This window comes from Gallus gallus, chromosome 1 (assembly GCF_016699485.2).
Source record: "Gallus gallus isolate bGalGal1 chromosome 1, bGalGal1.mat.broiler.GRCg7b, whole genome shotgun sequence".
NCBI classification, from domain to species: domain Eukaryota; kingdom Metazoa; phylum Chordata; class Aves; order Galliformes; family Phasianidae; genus Gallus; species Gallus gallus.
The window spans coordinates 1,296,502-1,317,579 of NC_052532.1; the positions used below are offsets into that span (position 1 = coordinate 1,296,502).

Below are 21,078 nucleotides of genomic sequence, written 5' to 3' on the forward strand. Positions count from 1 at the left end.
GACCCCCACGTGCGCGGAGGGGCGCGGAGGGCGCAACGGATGGAGGAGGCGGCGGGGGGGACACCGAACCCGAACCCGAACCCCAACGCGGGGAGGGCCCGAATGGGGCAGCCCCCAGCGCAGCCCCCCCCCAAGGGCCGGGAGCTCTTCAGAGGACAACGGAAGGAGTCCGAGGTGGGGACGGGGACACAGAATGGGGCCGGGAATGTTGAGGAGCTGCGGGTGGGGGGGGGTCGGCTGTTCTGTGGGTCTGTGCTCCCATCCCACAGGCACGGGGTTGGCAGTCCGAGGGGGTCCTGGTCCGGGGGGGGGGGTTTTCCCTGAGCAGTCCCCGGGGTCACAGCATTGGTTATCCCAGTTGTGCCCTCCCCCCACCCCGCATCCCAATGCCCCCCAGCGCCCGTGGGTGCTCCCCGCACCCCAACACCCGGGGTCCAATGGCACAACGGCACCGGGGGGGGTCCTGACCCCATCGCTGCGATGACTCACGGTGGGCTTCTGTGTTGGGTGCGCTGGGGCTTCATCCCCCCCCCCCCCTCACCCCCCTTCGTGGCCCCCCTGATCCGATTAGTCCTGAATTCCTCCCGGGATTTAAGATCCCGAAGGGGAATCCGCAGCCCTGGGCTGCAAAAAACGGGGCGAAAAAGCGGAGTTTTGGTGCAGAGCGCTCAGCCCCGTGCTGCACACCTTGGGGGTACCCATAGGAATGGGGCCGATGTACCTCGCTCCGCCCCACGGCCAGAGGGGAGCGATGGAAGTGCCATCCGCGACCCATTCACGCGTTCCCTCCCCGGGGTTTCACGCTCCAGTTCCGCTCCCGCTGCGGGAAATGGGGGGGGTGGGGGGGGGAAGAGGGGGGGGTCCGCAGCCCTGGGGAGGGACGTAGGGCGAAGGGACGGCCCTGGAATTTAAGCCGGGAAGAAGTGGGGAGCACACGCGGGGCTGTGCGCGGGGTGGACGCGTGCGTGGGGGCTGCGTGCTGGATGGAAGCCATGGATTTCAGACGGGAAGAACTGCGGTCCGCGCACGGGGCTGTCTGCAGGGTAAAAGCCGCGGGTTTACGTCGGGATGAGCCGGGCTGCGTGCATGTCTGCGGGCTGTCTGCGGGATGAAAGCCGTGGGTTCCAACCGGGGGAGGTTTTAGGCCGGGGAGGAACGGAGCGCACGTGTGGGGCTGTTGGCAGGGCGCGAGCCATGGACTGAAGCGCGCACGGGGCTGCTTGCGGGCAGGGCTCGCTGCTATTTTTACGCACCGCTTCCAAACGCGCAGCGCTCCGCTCCCCGCAGGGCTCCGTGGATTTCCCCACCGTGGAGTTCGAATATGGGGACACCGACAGCCGCGGTGCAGAGCTCGCAGGTGGGGCTCGGCGTGATCGGTGGGGCGGCAGCAGCGTGGCAGTGAGAGGGAGGAGGGTTGAATTAACGCAGGGGTTAATGACGTAGCAGCGTAGGGAATGTGTAGGGAAAATGACGTAGGAAATGGCATAAAACCCCAAATCCCGGAGCTGTTTGCATGAAACCGGCGCACAATCTGCCTGGCTGCATGGCGCTCCTAAGGTTTCTCCTTTTGCAAGGTGACCAAACGGGGGCAAAATTACCCTCCAAAAGACTCTTACGGAGCTGCAGGTGTGATGGGGCGGTGGCAGGGGGTGGGGTGGGGGGGTGGAGGTTCCTCTACGTGTGGCTGCGGGGCTGCTGCGTGGCTCTGGGTCCCGTTTTTTATGTCACACTGGGATATCCATGCTGTCCCCATTGCCTCTTGGCAATGAGAAATGGGACTGAACACGATGGGTTTGGGAGCGTTGAGTTAGAACTCAGTGCCCAATGGAGTTCTAAAAGAGCTCAGGGACACTGAGATATCAGCACTGTCCCCACTGTCCCATGAGCACCCACCAGCAGAGCTGCTGTAAGGCTCTGGGTCCCATCTGGGGCCATGTTGGGATATCTGCAGTGTTCCCATTGCCTCATGACAACGGGAAATGAGACTGAATGGATGGATTGAGTGGGAACCCAGTGCCCAACGGAGCTCCCAGAGAGCTCCAGGACAACACTGGGGTTCTGCTCCACATCTTGGGCACGTGGGGATATCTGAGGAACCTGGTGGTGTTGAGAGGGGTGAAAACCCTTCCGGTAACTGTTGACCCCGTTCCAGCAGAGCTGTACAGCTACACTGAGGAGCCCGAGCTCAGCACCAACCGGCGATGCTTTGAGGAGGAGTTTTGCCCCCAAGGTATGGGCTCTGTGTTCAGCACCCCATGGCACAGGGCTGCCCCGTGGCCCACACATCGCTCTGTCGCCTCTGCAGCGCGGGGCCGGCAGTGGCCGCAGCTGGACACGGCGCAGCAGAAGGCCCACATCCTGCGGCTGCTGGAGGGGCTGGAGGTGGTCAGCAGGGAGCGGCGGCTGCGGGCGGCGCGGGCCATCCTCTACCTGGCACAGGGTGAGCACTCGGCCCAGCTCTGTCCCAGAGGGGTCCCGGGGGGTCCCAGGGCAGCACTCGCTGACCACATTCCTCCCTGGGCCTCCCCAGGAGTGTTTGGAGACTGTGAGAGCGAAGGCGATGTCCTGCACTGGTCACGGCACAACAGCTTCCTGCTGTACCAGCTGGGCACCTTCAGTGCCTTCCTGGAGCTGCTCAGCATGGAGATCGAGTGAGAGGACACCACAGCTCCCACCTTCCTCACCCTCCTCTTCTTCTTATTCTCCTCCGCACCCTCCTCTTCATCTTAGTCTTTCTTCCATCCTCCTCTTCCTCATCCTCCTGGCCTAATTCTTCACCTTATTCTTTCTCCCCATCCTTCACCTTCTTCATCTTATTCTCCTCATCTTCCTCACTCTCTTCATCTTATTTCTCTTCATCCTCCTCACCCTCTTCATAATATTCTTTCTCCTCGTTTTCCTCACCCTCTTTTATCTTATTCTCCTCCTCATCTTCCTTGCCCTCTTCTTCATTCTTCTCACACTCTTCATCTTATTCTCATCTTCTCCACTCTCCTCTTCTTCATCTTACTGTCCTCATTCTCCTTCTCCCTCTCATCTTATTCTCCTCATCTTCTTCATCTTCCTCTCCTCCCTGTCCTCCTCACTCTCCTTGTCTCATTCCTTCTCCTCATTCTCCTCCCCGAGGCCACCACCATGGCCGTATTTTGGGATTGGGCTCAGGATGAGGAGCCGCCCCACTGAGCTCATCCTCTTCCCCACAGCAACAGCCAGGCGTGCAGCAGTGCACTGCGGAAGCCAGCCATCTCACTGGCCGACAGCACTGAGCTCAGGTACCCGTGGTGGCACTGGGATCCACTGGGGATGATGGTTGGGGACCACATGTCACCTTCCTGCCGTGCTGTCCCATAAGGGTGCTGCTCAGCGTCATGTACCTGCTGGTGGAGAACATCCGTGTGGAGCTGGAAACGGATCCCCCGGAGTGGAAATCTTGCCGGGAGACCTTCAGGACAGAGCTGAGTGAGCCATGGGGGGTCACGGTATCCTTCAGTGGGGACACCCCTGGGACAGCCCTGAGCTCACTCCTGCTCCCTCCCTGCCAGGTTTCCCCGTGCGCTCCGATGAGCCCTTCGCTCTCTTGCTCTTCACGATGGTGACCAAGTTCTGCAGCGGCCACGCTCCTCACTTTCCTATGAAGAAGGTCCTGCTCCTGCTCTGGAAGGTGCTCCTGGTGGGTGCCCAATTTCCTTTTTAAGGCACTGGGAAGGCAGGGAACGGTGCTGGATGCAACCCAGTACTTAATCCAAGCATGGTGGGGCAACGTCATCGAGCAGTAAATGTCCCTGTCACTGCAGAGTCCTTTCCAACTCCAACCATTCTGTGATTTAGGATAGCACAAGGGGGTGACCCAAGGTGCACAATTTCTTTTGGGATTTCTGAGATGCAGGGTGCACAAGAAGGATGGAGAAAGTGCTATGCTTTCTTCCTTCTCAACACCCCACTTTGATGACCTCCACTTGGAAGCCCCGAATTGCTACGCAGCCCTGGGGTCCATCCCCTCCCCACTCTGCCACCTCTCTCCTTGGTCCCTAGTTCACGCTGGGAGGATTTGAAGCCCTGCAGACAATGAAGGTGAGGAGGAGGGAGGAGCTGGGGCTGCCACCCCTGCCCGAGGACAGCATCCAGGTGATGCGCAGCATGCGTGCCGCCTCACCGCCCACCTGCTCCATTGAGCTGGCCGAGCAGCAGCAGAAGCGTGGGCACCGCAGCCGGAGGGTAAGGGCCTCCTCCTTGGGCACGGCCAACCCTTCTCCAACGAGATCCATCATCCACTTGAGCTTCCATTTCCCTTCCCCCTTTTTAAGAATTTTTCAGCTCACAAAAGCCCTGTGAAGCACTCAAGATGCAGGAAGTGAGCGGACAGCCTTGACCCTATGGCAAAGGGCTGATAAGCTCTGAGACCAAATTGCTCGCAGCAAACTTGTCTTTTTTTAGCTCAGTTCCTGGTGTTGTGGTGGTGTGGTCAGAGGATGAAAATGCCTCTTTTGCTGGGGGGGGGATGTTGGATGGTAGCTCCAATAATTAAAATGGAAGAGGGGGTGACACTTCCTAGTTTGCTGTACAGAGAGGGGTTGTTCCTTGTCCAGGCTCTGGTGTCAGCCAGAAGGGAAATCCTCACCCAGGGCACGTCTGGGAGCTTGGCCCTTTTAGGATGGAGATGTCAGGAGCTGTTGGCTGGGAGAAAACTGGAATCCATGGTGTGACATTGATTTCTCCATCCCCTTCCGCTGCAGCCCCTGATGAAGCAAGACAGCCTGGATATCTACAACGAGAGAGACCCCTTCAAGAACGATGAAGCAGGAGTTGACGAAGAGGAGGGTGATGAAGTGGATGGTGGGATTGAGGGGGAGCTGGACCTGATGGAGAGGGATGCGCTCCTCCCTACCATACCAGCCCAGCGCCCGCCTATTGAACGGGTGTTGTTCCCCAAAGGGCTGCCCTGGGCCCCCAAAGTCAGGTAGATTGTAGGATGTCATTGCCATCATCCCCAGCCCTAGCCAAGTGTGGCCAAAGCTGGCCGATGCATGGAAATGCCATTTGGGGAATCCCGGGTACAATGGGAAGGGATAGGGAGCATGGGCTGGGAGCTTTCCCAGCCAGCTGCAATGGGTCTAGGTAGGGCAGTGCCCTAGGTTAATTGTGTGGTTAATGGGCAAGCCCCTTATGCACTGAGTGGGACTTGTGTGTGGCCAAATGAAATCTTGAGGGCCTTGCTGTAGGGTGAGAAACTGAAGAAACATGTCGGAGTACAAAGGATTGGTGCTATCCCTTCCAAGACCAATTCTGCTATGTGTGATATGGAGGGGGGGGTTGGAAAAGAGGGTGAAATCCTCAGTCCTGTCCCTCAAATCCATGTGAGCTTTTTGCTGCTGATCTCATCCACTATCTGTGAAACACAGGCACACACATGGTGCCATTACGCTCCATGTCAACACACTCAGCTCTGGTTTTGGTTCACGTTGTTCCTAACCAATGTGAGCAAGGGTGACTGTAGTCAGCAGCTATGAACACCTCTACAGATTGATCCTAGAAAGCTAAAAGTTTCTTGTCCCATACCAGTGCCCTTTCTTAGCAGTCCAGATACGTGTCTCTTTTCCTCCTTGATTTCATTTCTCTGCTGCTCCATCAGGCAGAAGGACATTGAGCATTTCCTGGAGGCGAGCAGGAACAAATTCATCGGCTTCACTCTGGGACAGTGAGTGTCATGTGTGAGGGGCCACCAGAGCCCGTCCCCCAGCTCCCCTCACTGCCACTTATCTGCTACCAGGCACCCACAGAGACTGGGTTGTTTCAGCTCACCAGCTCTGTGCACAGTGTATGATGCTCATATGTGATAGAAGCACTCCAGATCTCCTCTCTCCAGCCTCGCAGTCATAGAATTATTAAGGTTGGAAAAGACCACTAAGATCATCAAGTCCAACCATCAACCCATCACCAGCACGCCCACTGTGTCCTCAAGTGCCACATCTCCATGGTTCCTTTTGGAGAAGAAATTGTTCCTAATAACCTGAACGACCCCTGGTGCAATTTAAGGCCATTAAGGTCTTGTGTTATCTTGTCCTAGCCTTGCATTTAACTTCTGCCTTCCCCTCCAGGGACACCGAGACCCTGATAGGGCTGCCACGGCCCATTCATGAGAGCGTGAAGACGCTGAAGCAGGTGAGACTCTAAAATGGGATCGGACCAATGGGGATCTCACAGAAATGAGGGAATCTTTGGCCAAGATCACCATGGCCATAGAGAGACTGCAGAGCATCAAGTTTCATATGCATCGGCTTGGTGATACGTCACCCACAAAAGGTTTGGAGTTGCTCACGTGCATGCTCTCAGCCCACAGTAAAGGGCTGATGCAGATTCAGCCCTCAGCTGGCTCAGCAAATGCTGTCGTTGCTCAGTGTTGCATCCCGTAGTTGTATCATTGCTCTGCTGCAACGTCTGATGCACGGACTCAGATGTGAACGATCCAAATCGTTTATTACAAGTTCTCACATCACTTATATACATTCACAAGTTTCCTTTTTTAGCTTTCCCATCCACCTTTACATGTCAACAGAGTATTCTACAAACATTCCTTAACTGTGCATGAGGATGCTTATCCAACCAGAGCCACGAGCTGTTCCTTTTGCTTTTTCTCGTCTAGAGCTGTCCTTGGTTCTCATGCTGTTTATCTTGCTTCTCAGCTGCTGCTCTGAATAGTTTTTCTTGTATTCCCACACTCTGCCTCTGTGTATTTTGCCAGCACAAGTATATTTCCATCTCAGATGTCCAGATCAAGAATGAGGAGGAGCTGGAAAAGTGCCCCATGTCTCTGGTAAGATACGCTCCCCATCACTACGTGGACACAGGGAAGAGATGTCACAGAAACCTGTACGTTTTGGACACACCTCCAAATGCTCTCAAACACCACATTCTGACCCAATCATTAAGTCCCCAGGTTGATTTTGGGGGAGGTAATTGATATATCTCAAGTGTGCAGACTGGAAATACCTTTCCCCCCCCTTTTTTTCTAATGTTTCCCTGCGCTAGGGGGAAGAGGAAGTCCAAGAAACCCCTTGTGAGGTCTTGTATCGAGCAATACTATACAACCTCCCCCAGTATATGGTAAGCCTGTGTTTCTTAGAAATAAAATAGAGTCTGTGGGTGTTAGGGATCTGAACACTGGGATTTTGGTGGGAATCCAGAGCAGAGCTGGGTGGAAAGTCCTCTCCAAGAGGAGGGTTTCAGAGGATCAAGGGGGACTGATACCCAGGGGGATGGTCCAGCGTTTGGAGATAGAACAGTGGGACATCCCTTCCGGCTTTCCCATGGCCTCAAGAGATTCCCACACAGTACAATTCAAAAAATTCAAAATTCAGCTCTGTTAGGATGCTTTTTGGGCCACCAACAGTCTGTCTGTAGGGAGAGACAAACATTTAAATGCATTAAGCTGCAGCACTGTTTTATCCATACCACTAGAGCTCAATGCATCAACTTAATACAAAAGCTGAGCTGCCCTGCTACCTGCAGTTGGGTACAAAAGGAGAGCTGAGCATTGACATAGCCGGCCCATCACCATGAGTGAACCTTGGGCTGGTGGAACCTTCTAGAGCTGTCTTGAAGTTATCCAGTCTCAAGGAAAAGGAAGGGACTCCCCCTTTGCCTCCACACCTGCCTCCTCTGCAGATTGCTCTGCTGAAGATTCTGCTGGCCGCAGCGCCCACCTCCAAGGCCAAGACTGACTCCATCAACATCCTGGCAGACGTCTTGCCTGAGGAGATGCCGTAAGTCCTCAAGGAGACACCTCCAGCTGTTCCAGCCTTAGACCAAGTGGGAAAATTGGGGGTCACAAATAGATTCAGGGGGACCCAAAGGTGGGCATGGAGTTGCAGATGTGGGGATGGCCCAATGGTCCAAGGGATGTGGGTCAGTGATGGTCCCATCAGGTTGATGGTTAGCCTTGATCTTCCCCCACCACGCCAGCATCACCGTCCTGCAGAGCATGAAGTTAGGGATTGATGTGAACAGGCACAAGGAGATTATTGTGAAGAGCATCTCGGCACTGCTGCTGCTGCTCCTCAAGCACTTCAAGCTGAACCATATCTACCAGGTGAGCGCCGAGAAGGGGTCGTGGTTGGTGCTCATGGGGCTGGTGCATCCTTACAGGAGCTCTCCAGGAAATGTTTCCAAGAGGAGCTGCGGATTGTAGAGATGAACCCTAGCCCTGGGACATGGTTTTAAGAGTGTTACTCACGCAGGAATAACCTGCCTGCAATATATCTTTGGCTGTGTGTTGACAGGGTGGTTTCCACTCATGTGGAAAGAGCTCTAAGACTTGTGGAAGAACACATGCTGTGGCTAATCAGACTAGAATTCCGGAGATATCAGGAGAAAGAGCCTCTCCTGGCAGCAGGGGTGGGGAGGCATTAGGCAGGATCCCTCCTGCTCTGCCCAACCTCCACGATGAGCAGTGGGGCTGGGCAGGACTTGTGAGGTCCTCAGCATGGTCGAGCTCTCAGGGCTCTGGTTTCAGTAGAACCTGCTCAGGGTTCTAGATGCAGTTTGATTTGTGTTAAACAATTAGCATGTGATTTTTCTTTTTTTTCTTTTTTTTTTTCCTTTTATTTTTTAAAGAGGTTTCAGTGTGATACAAACCCATGTATGCTATGACATATATAAGAGGATTAACAGAAATCCATGTATTGGATTGGATAGAATAATAAAAAATAATATTTTTTTTCCAATCCTACCTTTGCTCCGTGTTCCCCCATGTCCTAGTTTGCATTCAGTCCCTTTTCTCACACCAAAGCAGCTCCTTGCATTTCTTCCCCTGGGCAGCAGCACTCCCGCAGACCACTGTTAGGTCTGGAGAAGGTGTGTTGTTGGGTTTCTTTATTTTTTTCCCCTTAGTTCTGATTTTGGGTGAGCTGTCCAAGCTTCTCAGGCTGCTGGCTGCTCTTGGTGATGCTGATCTGTGCAGCCTGGTCTAGGGAGCATGCTTTGGCAGGCAGGTTGGAGTAGATGATCTCTAGAGGTCCCTTCCAGCCCCTGCAATTCTGTGATCTGTAGAAGCCAGAAGGGAAGTTACCCTATGTCCTTTGTAGTAGTTAATCTCCTCCTTTTCCTTACATATATAATGTTTTCCCACAGTTTTTACCTTGAAAGGCGACCTGCAGTCACTGGGTGCACCTCTTCTAGAGTCTTGCCATGAAATTCTGCATGGCAATGCACTTTCCCAGCTGCTGGAAGCCATTGTATGTGGTGCAAGCCTTACACAGCAGACTTGTGCACAAGGAGGATGGTCTGCCAGGTTGAGAGCAAACCATCCAAACTGGAAATGGAAATTCCCAGCACACGCTTCCAGTTGTCCTGTTGATGCTGACCCATTTCGCTTCTCTCCCCCAGTTTGAGTATGTGTCCCAGCATTTGGTGTTTGCCAACTGCATCCCGCTGATCCTGAAGTTCTTCAACCAAAACATCATGTCCTATATCACTGCCAAAAACAGGTACAGCCATGCATGTGATGGCCAGTGATGCTGCAGTGGGAAATACAGCACGATGCTCATACGAGGGCAATGCGTGGCACTGAACCCACTCCTTGCCAGATGCTTTCCAAAAAACCCCATCTATATATAAATAAAATGTATGTGTAGAGTACATTTTATTATTATACAGACATACACATGTATTATATATTATATATGCGTACATTTGAGGGTTTTTTGGTTGGCTGCTTTTACAAAGGCAGTAGACCCAGAAGGCTTGGAAACCTTTTTGGGCAAGACTTGATGCCCTTGCCATGCATTACCTTGCTGGTAATATTCTTGCTGTCAGATATTCCCATTTTAACCTAAAATTTGCTTTTTGTATGAGTTTTTGTTTGTTTGTTTGTTTAATATGCACACAAATAACTGATCTGCCATGTCCTAACGGATCCATCTCCTCCGAACCCCCACTAATGCATGCCTGGGTGCAGGGAGGGCTCCGCTCGTTAGGCTCACACACCAATTGTCCTTAATGAGTCTCTTCTTTCCCATCTTCCACAGCATCTCTGTCCTGGATTACCCACACTGTACAGTCCATGACTTGCCTGAGCTCACTGCAGAAAGCCTGGTAAGCAAAGCAGAGCACTTGTAACAGTATTGCTCTGTGCAGGTGGGTGAGGAAGGATTTTTCTTTTGAGTTCTTTGCATCCAGCCAGCCCAAAAGTAGACTTTTCCTTGTATAATGACTTGAAAATTTCTCTCGCTGCTGCTGCTAAAATCTCGACCCCATGTCATCTTCCTTGGCTGTGAACACGTTGCAATCACAGAAATAAAGGGAAAGGCTTTCTGGGGTTTTGATGAGCCAAAGTAGGCCCGATGGGGACATCTAGTGACACATCGTTGTGAGCTCTGGTGGCACGGTCTTTTTTCCTTTTATCCTCATTTCCCTTTTTCCTTTCCCTCTTCTCCTTTTTTCCCTTCCTTTGTTTCCTTTTTTCTCTTTTTTCATCCTTTTCTTTTTTTCCCTTTTCTTTTCCCCCTTTTCATTTTTCCTTTTCATTTTTTCCTTTTTTCCTTTTCTTCATTTTTCCCCTTTCCCCCTTTCTTTCTTCCTTTCTCCCTTTTCCTTTCTCTTTTTTCATTTTTTGTCTCCTCTTCCCTTTTTCCTTCTCTTTTTTACCCTTCTTTTTATTTTTCCTTCTTCTTTTTATTTTTCCTTCTCCTTCTTTTCTTCTTTTATTTCTTCTTCTCCATTTTTCCTTCTTCACTTCTTTGTTTTATTGATTGCCTCCAGGTCCAGGAATGATGCTAAGTCTATTTCTATAAAAACCCAGTGCCTATTTATAGAAATCAAACACACACTGGTTCTTCAGTGACGTTTGTGCATGTAGTTGTGTTTCTTTTCTTCAGCCAATATTTTATGCTGTTTTTTGTTTGTTTTAACTCTGATGCACTGATTTAAGATCACAGCCATAACACATCTCCTAGCAGATGTAACAGACGATAATGCTTTCAGGGGGCTGCACGCAGGAGGATGTGCTTGGTTTGCTTCTGTGGAAAACTAGGACACGCTCAGCAGTGCTGTTTCCAGAGTAGGGACTGTGGGAACTGCTGTTCCTACACAGGAATGGACAAATAACTCAGCTGCGTTATCCAGAGGTGGTTGTGCTGGGAGAAGCCTCCCGCACAGCCATGGCCTCAGCTGGCAGAAAAGGGCATTTGCTGAGAGTGGCTTTCACCAAATCCTAGAATTTAAGTGCTTCCAATCAGCACATTTCTTCTTTTTTGGCCTCTAAAGAATGATATGCAAGCCACCATTGCTTACTGGGACGATATGCTTAGTGCTCGCTTTTAAGAACAAAGACATCATGCTGGCAGCGTTTTCATGGGTATATCTTGTTTTCTGACACTTCCATCAGTGTCTAATCACACTCTCCACCTGAGGATGCCCAGAAGGTGGAATGCTCAACAGGCTGTGATTTTTCCAGCGGTCATTAAGGCTGTAGCTTGCTGTAAGTGGCTTATAAAATAAGTAGCACTTGTTTCTGCTCTTATCCAAATAGCTTATTTGTGGGATACTTGTGCTGTGCTCAGCGCTCTGCAAGCATAAACCAAGTGGCCGTGCTGATGGAATTAGTGCTCAGATGTGCCATGGGGTCTATTTCCACACGCTGGTGCTGGGGGTGCTGACATGCAGCTTGTATTTAAAATAATGCATGGGCTGCACTTAAGCTGGAGAGGATCTTTGCTAGAGAAAAATCTTGTTCTCCCAACAGAAATGTTGCTGGTTTCCATCCCTCATTATTTTGTCACTTCTTATTTATCCGCGATGTCCTCTAAGCATGTAGCAACTTACGAATTGATTTATATAATTAGCAACAAAATATTTGCTAAGCAGTGATGACTAGGCTGTAATTAGCTTGGCAAACAATCAATACAAATCTCCTAAAAGACACATTTCCCATGAAAAAGCAATGTGATTTCTCCTGGATAGCACTCTAAACCGAAGCACAAATTAAAGCACTGACTTGATCCAAGGATTTCAGAAGGGTTTCTCTGTCTCTGTGTGCCACTGGCAGCCTGATGGTGAACCATCAGGCCTCTGCTTTCTCCTCTTTGCTTGCAGGAAGCTGGAGACAACAACCAGTTCTGCTGGAGAAACCTATTCTCCTGTATTAACCTGCTGAGGATCCTCAACAAGCTGACCAAGTGGAAGCACTCAAGGACAATGGTAAGGAGGATCACCACAGTAAAGTTGCCAAGGAGGCAATCTGTCCCTTCATCCAAGCCACTGATGAATGAGTTAACCCAATGTGGACAATAGCGGACCCAACGTTGACATTTGAAGGACGCCACTTCTTTGTCTTCCACGTGCTTTTACAAAGTGGTGCTGCCCAGAGCTGTGCAGGCAGCGTTTCCATTGTTTTGTTGAGCTCATTGCACTGATTTCCAATGCCTTTTTTGGCAGATGCTGGTAGTCTTCAAGTCGGCCCCAATACTGAAGCGAGCTCTGAAGGTGAAGCAGGCCATGATGCAGCTGTACGTCCTCAAACTTCTGAAAATCCAGACCAAATACCTGGGGCGCCAGTGGAGAAAGAGCAACATGAAGACCATGTCGGCCATCTACCAGAAGGTGCGGCATCGCATGAACGACGACTGGGCGTATGGCAACGGTGAGTCATGCCAAGAGGCGTCCTGTCCATGGGCAAGTTTTGCCCTAGGACCTGTTGGGACTCTATAAACTTAAGCCAGCACTTGGGTTTTCTTTTTCTGAAGCATTAAAGCACCATCAGGAGGGAACTAATTGCATGAGGAATAATCGGATCAGGATGGGATGCGGTCAGCTCAGGTCTCCAAGTTGAGTTTCCACCAAAGCCAGCCCTCCATTTCCACTTTCCCAAATTGATTGCTTTTACCACTGAGGCACCACACTGCTCTGCACTAAACGTGCGTACCTGGGATGGCCACAGAGCAGGAATCCAAGCAGTGGCCCTACATTTCACAGCAGAGAGACAATGTTGGTTACAGCCCAGGGTTGTGAATCCATAAGCTGAAGCATAGGCTGGACATGCTGGTCTGTTTAAACAGCTCTTCTGTGCTCTAAATCGGTATTTTTAGAAGGCTTTCCCCTCCTTTGAGCAGACCTTGGCATGAATTTTTTTCATCTTTATGGAGCAAATGATTAGTTCATGTAGAGCTAGAGCTCCTAGAGGCCAAGTATCAAAACACTACTTTTTTGTGTTTACACAATATTAACGTATTTAAAATATTGTGGTTATTACAGTCAATTGTTAGCTTTCCAACATGGTTAAATTTGCCCAAAATTATTATTATTTTTTTTCAATAGGTTACAGTATGCTTTAAATCTTGATCTCTGCTTTAGATGTCTGTGGAGATTTTGAGCAGAAGTGATGATGCCTTTCCAAAAAAAGCAGCTTTGTAATTGTATGGAGTCCTCAAAGCAGAGAACAGAAATAATTACGTTTCTATAGGAAGCTTTCTGACTCTGCTTAATTTACAAGTGATTTTAATGCATTTCAGTTAATTACTTCAAATTAAAATGCATGCATAATGGGAACTCGTTATGAATAATTATCATAGAATTAGGAATAACAGACCGGCGAATCAATGCAGGCACGTGATGCTGTAAAACCTTCATCCTTTCTTTTGTTCAAACCTTAATTTTTTCCACAATGCTATGGTCTTGCTCGATCTTAAACCTAGATATTGACGCGAGGCCGTGGGACTTCCAGGCTGAAGAATGCACGCTGAGAGCCAGCATCGAAGCCTTCAACAGCCGGAGATACGACAAACCTCAGGATTCAGAGTTTGCACCGGTGGACAACTGCCTGCAGAGTGTGCTGGGCCAGCGGCTGGAGCTCCCTGAGGACTTCCACTACTCCTACGAGCTGTGGTTGGAGCGGGAGGTGTTTTCCCAGCCCATCCGCTGGGAAGAGCTGCTGCGCTACCAGTGAGAGCCACCACATCACCCATCCCATCCCAGCAGGGACTCCAGGTGCTACACAGCAAGGAAAGGAAGATAATTATAAGTAAAGCTGGAAGAAAATCACCTTTTTAAAGAGTCCAGGCCTGTCTGTAACCATCCAGACACCCCAACTCTCATTTTCTTGGACGTCTTCCCTTTGTTGTGACCTCTTGGAGGCCGTGAGGTACCGACAGACCTGCATGGAGGCTGAGGACCAGGTTCCAGCATCTCGTTGGTGCCAACATCAGGAGTGGCCTCACCTGGCTTTCACTGCATATTTACAACTGTGTATGAGAGATCTGAGTCCGTGTTGTCCCTTAGCTTGTTAAGTCTGTTGTAAGAGTATCTCAGCCTTGATAGGTCTTCATCTCACCCAGATGCCTCAAGCTGAGCTGATGTGTTTTCATTTGTTCAGTCACGATGACGTGCTTCAAACACCACTCTGCTATGATGAAGTAAAAAACACAAAATAGGTGACACTATCTATGACAGTAGATATCCAACAAGTAGAGTTGGATGATTTGGACAAAGGGGATGACATTACCACTTGTCCCCAGGGCAGCATCACTGCTGGGATTGTACAGCAGATTTACAGAATTCTTCCACAATTTTTGCATTGGTCACTAGGGATAGTAATGCATTACCTTTACCACTGCTACACTTTGCTTCACCCCTCTGCTCACTGCTATGAGAGTAAAATGAACAACAAGCTGTGCAGGACATAGAGCTGCAGGGGAGGTTCACTGCAATGTTTCTCTCCACCTGCAGTAAGTCCAGAATTATTGGCCCAGAAGTTACTGACCCAAACTACAGGATGTCTAAACACACCACACAAAGGCTTTTTTTTCTCATCGAGCAAGATGCTCCATTACACAGTCCATACAGGAAAATAAAATGCAGCAGGCTGATTGTTTTTGAAGGATAATTACTGCAACATTAGGTTTCCAGAGAGCTTTCTTCATTGCTCTTTACCCTCTGCAGCCCTACAGGAGACAGTAAATGCCATGTCTTCTGGAAAATAACCTGATTTTTGCACAAGTTTTGGGTTCTCTGGCAGGATGTTTGTACTGACTCTTAAAGTGGGAAGGAAGAGTGCTTTGGGTACCACTTTCCTGCCATCATATGACAGAAACAGCAGATGGTGCAGTCCAGAACGTTCAGACTCACACAACAAGCTGTGAGTATGGCGACAGAGTATGAAAGATTATAAAAGATGAAAGATTATATCTTTTTCTACAGAATGTTGTCAGCCACGCACAGGGAATCCTGGTCTATTCTTTCTTTCCTTATGAAATCAGTTCTTTTGTCAAAGAAAAATGTGTCAATATAGTGCAGCCAAACTGGACTTCTCCCACGCTGTACTGCTACCGACATAGTGAGCATGCAAGTGATAAGACCACAGGTATTCGTCATGGCAGGATTTGTGCTTATTGCTGTGGAATTGAACTGAGAATGTTTCCTTAATGTGGTTTGCAAAAGGCACTTTTGAAAGAGCTGCCACCAGTAAACCCGCTCACCTTTTTAAGAATGCTTCTGTTCACAATAAACCAGAGTGACTTTTCAAGTCCGTTCTTTCTTCTTTGTGCACCTCAGTTTACATGCTAATTTTGGCTGGTTTTATTTCTTTTTAGAACATTCCCTTCAAACTAACCCAAAAAGTCAGGTCCCTTGCATATATATGTGGTAGAAATGCAGCATAAATACCACTGTTTTCAGCCACGTGCTGCAAATGCAGAGCCCAGGACTAGCCGGACAGCTCAGGATTTTCTCTGTGATGACTCCTCTGATTTTCCTACCAGATGTGCAGCTTTCCTCATTTCCCTGCAGGTCAGTGTCTTGTAGCTGGGATTACTGAACTCACAAACTCAGAAAAGCCCTTTGTATTTGTCTCAAAACTTTTTTTCCTCTCTTCCCTGCAGTGTTAGTGTAAGCCCTGGTTATTCTGTTTGACATAAGGTTCGTTCTTCTACAACTTATATTTAAACTGTTCTTCATATGAGGGTTCCACAGCTTATCAGTGTTTTCTATCTTTACTGAGAACAGAAATACAAATTCTTAACTGAATCTCTGTGTGGTAGAAAGGTGGAAATAACTGTGATGTTTCAATACTATTTCCACCACCAAAGAAATTAAGCTCTGTAGCTATCTTCCTATGTGAAAACTGATCCCATGTGTAAAAAAAAGTAAATAGGGGAAGGCAGAGCTTTTAACTTAAGTTCTTTTATCCCATCATGGCTTTATCACACTTTTATTGAGGCAGGCCATGCTTTGTAAGGGTTTCTTTCAGAAAGAAGGAAAATGTGAGTGTTGAGCTGATAAAAAACACTGTTCTCACTGCACTCTGCAAAGCAGCTGTGGGGCTGACACACCAGTTTAACAGGAATAGGGGGGACCTCTATTTTAATAAGTTTATTTTAGTTACAACCAGATGTGGGTCAGTCAAACAATGCAAAGACTTTCCCTCGAGGTGTTTGAGCACTGAGGCCCCTCTGGAAAACTCTCTTACCAGCACTTCTGAGCCCAAGGTGCTGCTTCTCCAGCAGTGCTAGAAAATATTCCATCTTGACATTGTGCTTCACCAACCACCAGCAGACAGCAGTTGGAAATTCCCCCCATTCACAGTGAGGGTTTTCATCTCCCTAAAAGAGAGGTAGGAGGCAGCAGTTACGGGAGAATAATTTTGATGCAGAACAAATTAGTTTCAGAGTGAAGTTTCTAACAGCTTCTGTGCAGCTGAGGGAACCATATCTGTTATCTTACCCCGAACACAACTGTTGGTTCCAGGAATGGCTGCGTGCTCAGTTTCTGTTGCAAACTGCATGCAGAGCTTTTTCTTCAGCCTGCAGGTGGCTGCAGAAAGTTTGGCTGTTTGCAAGTTGTCTTCTTCACTGCCTGAAGATTCTTCTCCTTCCAGTTTTAGCCTCATTTCCTAGGGACAGAATGTACAAAGACATTATAAGCAGCTTATGAACTGGTTAGCCAGTGTCATGCAAACTTGAGCAAAGGATAAAAGGCCTCAAAGATATTCCCTAAGTTCCCTTGAAGAGTTGTGAAAGTTGGCAGCTGGGTGGGGGGGAGACCCCATTAAGGTCCCAGCCAAGGTCCCCACTTGCCCTAAGGGAAGGATGTCATTAATTCCACAGCTTATGGAGCAGCTTATAACGACAGTGAGACGTGCTGGCCTGCCAGCTGCCAGAGCTGAAGCACTCTTTATTTATCAAACTGTAACTACAGCATGACTGTATGAGGCCAGGCTTATTATCCTGCCAGTTTGCACAAAGTGCCCTTAATCATTTATCTAAAGCCTTGCATGTGCAAACAGCAGCTTGTTTTTCTTAGCCAGATTCAAGCATGTTTATGAAAACCAACAGCTAAGTTCACGGGCTGATTTCTGAGTGCTCAATCTAATATTGCTGACACACTTGCCATTAGTGCCACTTCTTTGTACCCTGAGTAGTTAGAAAAATGTGGTATCTTGCCAGTTGTTTTTGCTAAAAGGAGATAATTATGATTGCTTCTTTCATGCCTTGGGGTTTGTTAATAAAAATTAAACATCATCATTTTTTCTATTAACATAGTAAAAATATGAATTTTTGTATTATTTATCGTTTGTCATTCATGATTTCTGTCATTATCCCCAAGACTCATTCAGAACTGTTCTACTTAGGAAGTCTGCAGAGCGTGTTTCTGAGCCACACCACCACATCCTTTCCTGATTTCTCCTGTCCTTTTTTGCTCCTGATTCCTCTGAGCTTTGCCTCAGTAGTGGAAGGTCTGGCAGGGCTGTTTCCACCTCAGAAAGCGAACTGTTCCAGTTACTGCAGCCTTGTAGAGGCAGGAATGGGAGAGCAATGAGCAGCACAACAAAGAATGGGAGCTGAGCCACCAAAAACACAATACCCACAACACAGCCACGCCCTGTCCATCCAATACTGAGGGCCCTTCTCCTATTCAAACAGCAAGGAACTTCTTAACCTTACAATACACCTTCTGCACTGCCCTGACAAGCTCAGTCTAGGATACAGGGTAACAGTATCCCTCATTTTCCTTTGCCACCCAACGCCAGAAGTTCATCACTGAGTGTGAACAGGGAGATAAGGTGCTCATCAGCCACAGTGAAGCCTGATACTCCCACTGATCAGAAAGCTATTCCCTTTCTCTGATGCAACAAAACCTTCTGGATCCTACTTGTGCCAACAGAAAGGAGTTATGAAAAAGTTAGTGTCTTCTAGAGCAAAGAAAATACCCACGAGGAGTTGAAGAATTGGAAATGTATGCTTTCAAGGTCTTATCCTTGAAAACATGTAACGTGTCCAGATTACAAGAGAAGTGTTTCCACTGGATTGAGAGAGAGGGACTGTACCATATTCACAGCAACGACATTTGGACGTTACCTCTCATCCTTCCTGAACTCAATCCCTTTCTCTTCAGGGCAAATAAATCTGACAGTTTCCATTCTGTTTCCAAACTTCCTTTCAAACCATCCTTCCTCCTTGACGCGGGCTCTGGGGCTGCTGTGGTGTCGAGTGGTGACCCTGTTGTTATTTCCAGCATTCCCTGGTCTCACTTCTCCACTTGGCCGGGCTCAGCTTTCCCTCTTCATCAAAGAGAGAGTCGTTAGACTTATGTTAATGCAATAGAATTTCTGCTAGATGAATCTTTCTGGATTGAAATTTGTTAATCCGTGGAATATATATCCATATTGAGGATGGTATTAACCACTACATAGAGGTCTTCTGGATTTCTTTTGTTCCAAAAACATCCCACTTCCCTTTAGTTTCAGATTGAATGAATCTATTTTTACACAAATATACAAACAGAACTGAATCTTAGAGATATATACTGGAAAATACAACATGTGACCCACCACAATGGGGAAAGAACACAACAGGGATCTCCTGGGAGTATTGGTACCATCACACTTGATCCGCTACATGTTGTTACATGGCTCACTTTGTAATGGAAATCTAATGCAGAAGGAGGTTGCTCAGCCCAGCTTCTTTTGCTTTCATTTTTGGGAGTTCTTTCAACCATTCTTTATTAATCCATGTTTTGTCCACAGGCTTGGCTAATTCTCTGTATCCCCTTCTATTTTCCAGCATCTGACTGAAATCCTCTCTCTGCAAACATCTCCTCCACTAGGGAGTTCTTCAGTCCCCCTTCTGCACTTTGGTATTCCTCATCAATTCTATGAGTACTACAAAAAATCTGCACACCTTCTAACCACTGCATCCCCTAAGAGCATCCAAAGCAACAGCTGAATGCTGATTAATCATTACAATCACACGGGATGGAGATTTACGCTTGTCATAAATCCAACGATCTCAAGGAAAAAGGGGGAGAGCAGAAAAGATGGCTGGAGATTTTTGTAAACAAGATTTACAGGTTTACCTACAGCCCTTTCCAGTGCTGATTTATTACAGCAGACTGTAATATATACAAGCCTCATACTAAGGGAGAAATCAAAGGATGGACAACTGGTAGAAAAAAATGATAAGTGTTAAAAATATATATAAAAAATTATACATTGGTTTCATCACTCACCATTGTATAAAACTGTTGGCCTTCTGGACACCAGAAACTTATTTTACAGCCTCTGTGTCATTTTCACGAAACTTGCAGTAAATTAATACATTTGAATCTTTGTGTCAGACCTGGTCAGAATCCGCCAACTTTGGGTTCAGAAGTTATGGCAGAAGGGATGAGAGGCAACCCATGTGGCAGTGAAACCCCCTTTCCTTAGGAAAATGTGCTAAAATCAGCAAACCTCCAAACTCCTACCTGTTATATTGAAGATAAGCTTGAAAAATACGATAAGGCACATCATAAAGGGTTATGGGCAAGAAAGTAGATTCCAAGAAGCAAATATTTGAGAAAAATGGAACCGTGATTTAGGAAGCTTCATTGAAGTGCTGAGGTTTGGCAGTAGTATGAGCAAGAAGTGTTATTTTCTACTTTTATAGTTTTTTTAATGAGATGATTCATCTCCTACTGGTAGTTTCTACTTGTGCTCTGGACTCTTGTCACTTTGCAGAAGCCTGGTGATGAGAGATGTGGAACAGAAACCCCCTCCCAAAACCAAACTGAGGAGAAAGGCCTGGGAGTCCTGGTGTCCAGCAAGGCGACTGTGAGGCAGCAGGGTGCCCTGGTGGCCAAGAAGGCCAATGGGACACTGGGGTGCATTCAAGAATGTGGTCAGAAAGATGAGGGAGAACGGGGAGGCCACATCTGGAATCCTATGGTCCAGTGAGGGGCTCTCAACACAAACACAAAGGAGGTGCTCTGCCCCCCCAGCACCACCCCCCCCCACCCCGAGGCCTTCCGCCCCCACCCACACAAAACCTCACTTCATCCTCCACCACACGCCAATTTCCCCCACAACCTTTGCAAAACGCAACTTCCTTCTAACAGCTGTAACTGCTGCGATACTTTCTTCGCCTTTTTTATTTTTTTTAACGTTCCTAGAGCCCTTTTTTTTTTTTTTTTTTTTTTTTGACTCTGCTTCCCCTCAGGGCCCCCGCGGAACAGCTTTCCCGCCCTCCTCCTGAGGCGACCGTTAATAACTTCCCGCCTCCCTCTGCGCATGCGTGGGCTGAGGTGGCGGGGCCGTGTTTCCTTTCATTACGCGTGCGCGGGGTGAGGGCGGGCTTGGTAGCACTTCCGCCTTCCACTGCGCATGCGTAGTCTGAGGTACTGGGCTTGCCGGGACTTCCGCCTCCCAACGCGCATGCGTGAGGTTGGGGGAGGCGTGGCGGGCACCATGGCAACCCGTGGCTGAAGGGTGGGAGGTGGCTGTGAGGGGCGGTTGGCACCGGGATTGGGATCTGGGATTGGGATGTGTTCTCTGCTTGGGGTTCACAGGGATGGGGATGGGGATGGAGGTGGGGATGGATGGAGGTGGGGATGGGGATGGATGGAGGTCGAGATGGGGATGGAGGTGGGGTTGGGGATGGAGGTGGGTGTGGGGTGGGGATGGGGATGGAGGTGGAGGTGGAGATGGGGATGGAGGTGGAGGTGGAGATGGGTGTGGGGATGGAGGTGGGGGTGGGGATGGAGATGGAGGTGGGGATGGAGATGAGGATGGATGCAGGTGGGGATGGGGATGGATGGAGGTCGAGATGGGGATGGAGG

General features: G+C 48.8%; 2 protein-coding genes and 1 long non-coding RNA gene across 28 annotated transcripts in view; 2 read left to right on the forward strand and 1 right to left on the reverse strand.

The window, feature by feature from the left end:
- Positions 1-15,511, forward strand: STRIP2 (striatin interacting protein 2). 2 transcript variants are annotated; one of them, XM_015287607.4, is made up of 21 exons: positions 1-174; positions 1,288-1,357; positions 2,156-2,230; positions 2,306-2,440; positions 2,531-2,651; positions 3,204-3,272; positions 3,353-3,459; positions 3,543-3,670; positions 4,033-4,215; positions 4,734-4,957; positions 5,630-5,695; positions 6,096-6,159; positions 6,740-6,811; positions 7,027-7,101; positions 7,663-7,760; positions 7,960-8,086; positions 9,382-9,482; positions 10,023-10,089; positions 12,088-12,192; positions 12,430-12,634; positions 13,686-15,511. In XM_015287607.4, the coding sequence occupies exons 1-21, from the start codon at positions 40-42 to the stop codon at positions 13,934-13,936; spliced, it is 2,478 nt and encodes an 825-aa protein (XP_015143093.2). In that variant the 5' UTR covers positions 1-39; the 3' UTR covers positions 13,937-15,511. The 2 variants fall into 2 exon arrangements, with proteins under 2 accessions (XP_015143093.2, XP_004937470.2); XM_004937413.5 differs by lacking the exon at positions 1-174 and adding an exon at positions 873-1,043.
- LOC107053537 (transcription initiation factor TFIID subunit 4-like) overlaps positions 14,353-21,078 on the reverse strand; it is a 20,901-nt gene continuing 14,175 nt past the window's right edge. For all 24 annotated transcript variants that reach the window (XR_006933392.1, XR_006933384.1, XR_006933388.1 and 21 more), the window contains 4 exons: positions 18,342-18,544; positions 16,708-16,876; positions 16,454-16,586; positions 14,353-14,392 (listed from right to left, as the gene is read on the reverse strand). The gene's annotated coding sequence lies outside the window, so the exon portion shown is untranslated. The remainder of the gene's footprint in view (positions 14,393-16,453; positions 16,587-16,707; positions 16,877-18,341; positions 18,545-21,078) is intronic.
- The window catches only part of SMKR1, a 3,129-nt gene continuing 2,626 nt past the window's right edge, over positions 20,576-21,078 (forward strand). The window contains exon 1 of one of the 2 annotated variants that reach the window (XR_003076421.2): positions 20,576-20,637. This is a non-coding gene — a long non-coding RNA (small lysine-rich protein 1). Of the gene's footprint in view, positions 20,638-20,686; positions 20,752-21,078 lie in introns of those variants that run through there. The other variant, XR_006933393.1, reaches the window with a different exon arrangement.

Coding starts and splice junctions, on each gene's coding strand:
- STRIP2 (XM_015287607.4), top strand. CDS start 40: ATGGAGGAGGCGGCGGGGGGGACACCGAACCCGAACCCGAACCCCAAC. Junction 3,273..3,352: donor GCCGACAGCACTGAGCTCAG/GTACCCGTGGTG, acceptor CTGTCCCATAAG/GGTGCTGCTCAGCGTCATGT. Junction 12,635..13,685: donor CGACTGGGCGTATGGCAACG/GTGAGTCATGCC, acceptor TCTTAAACCTAG/ATATTGACGCGAGGCCGTGG.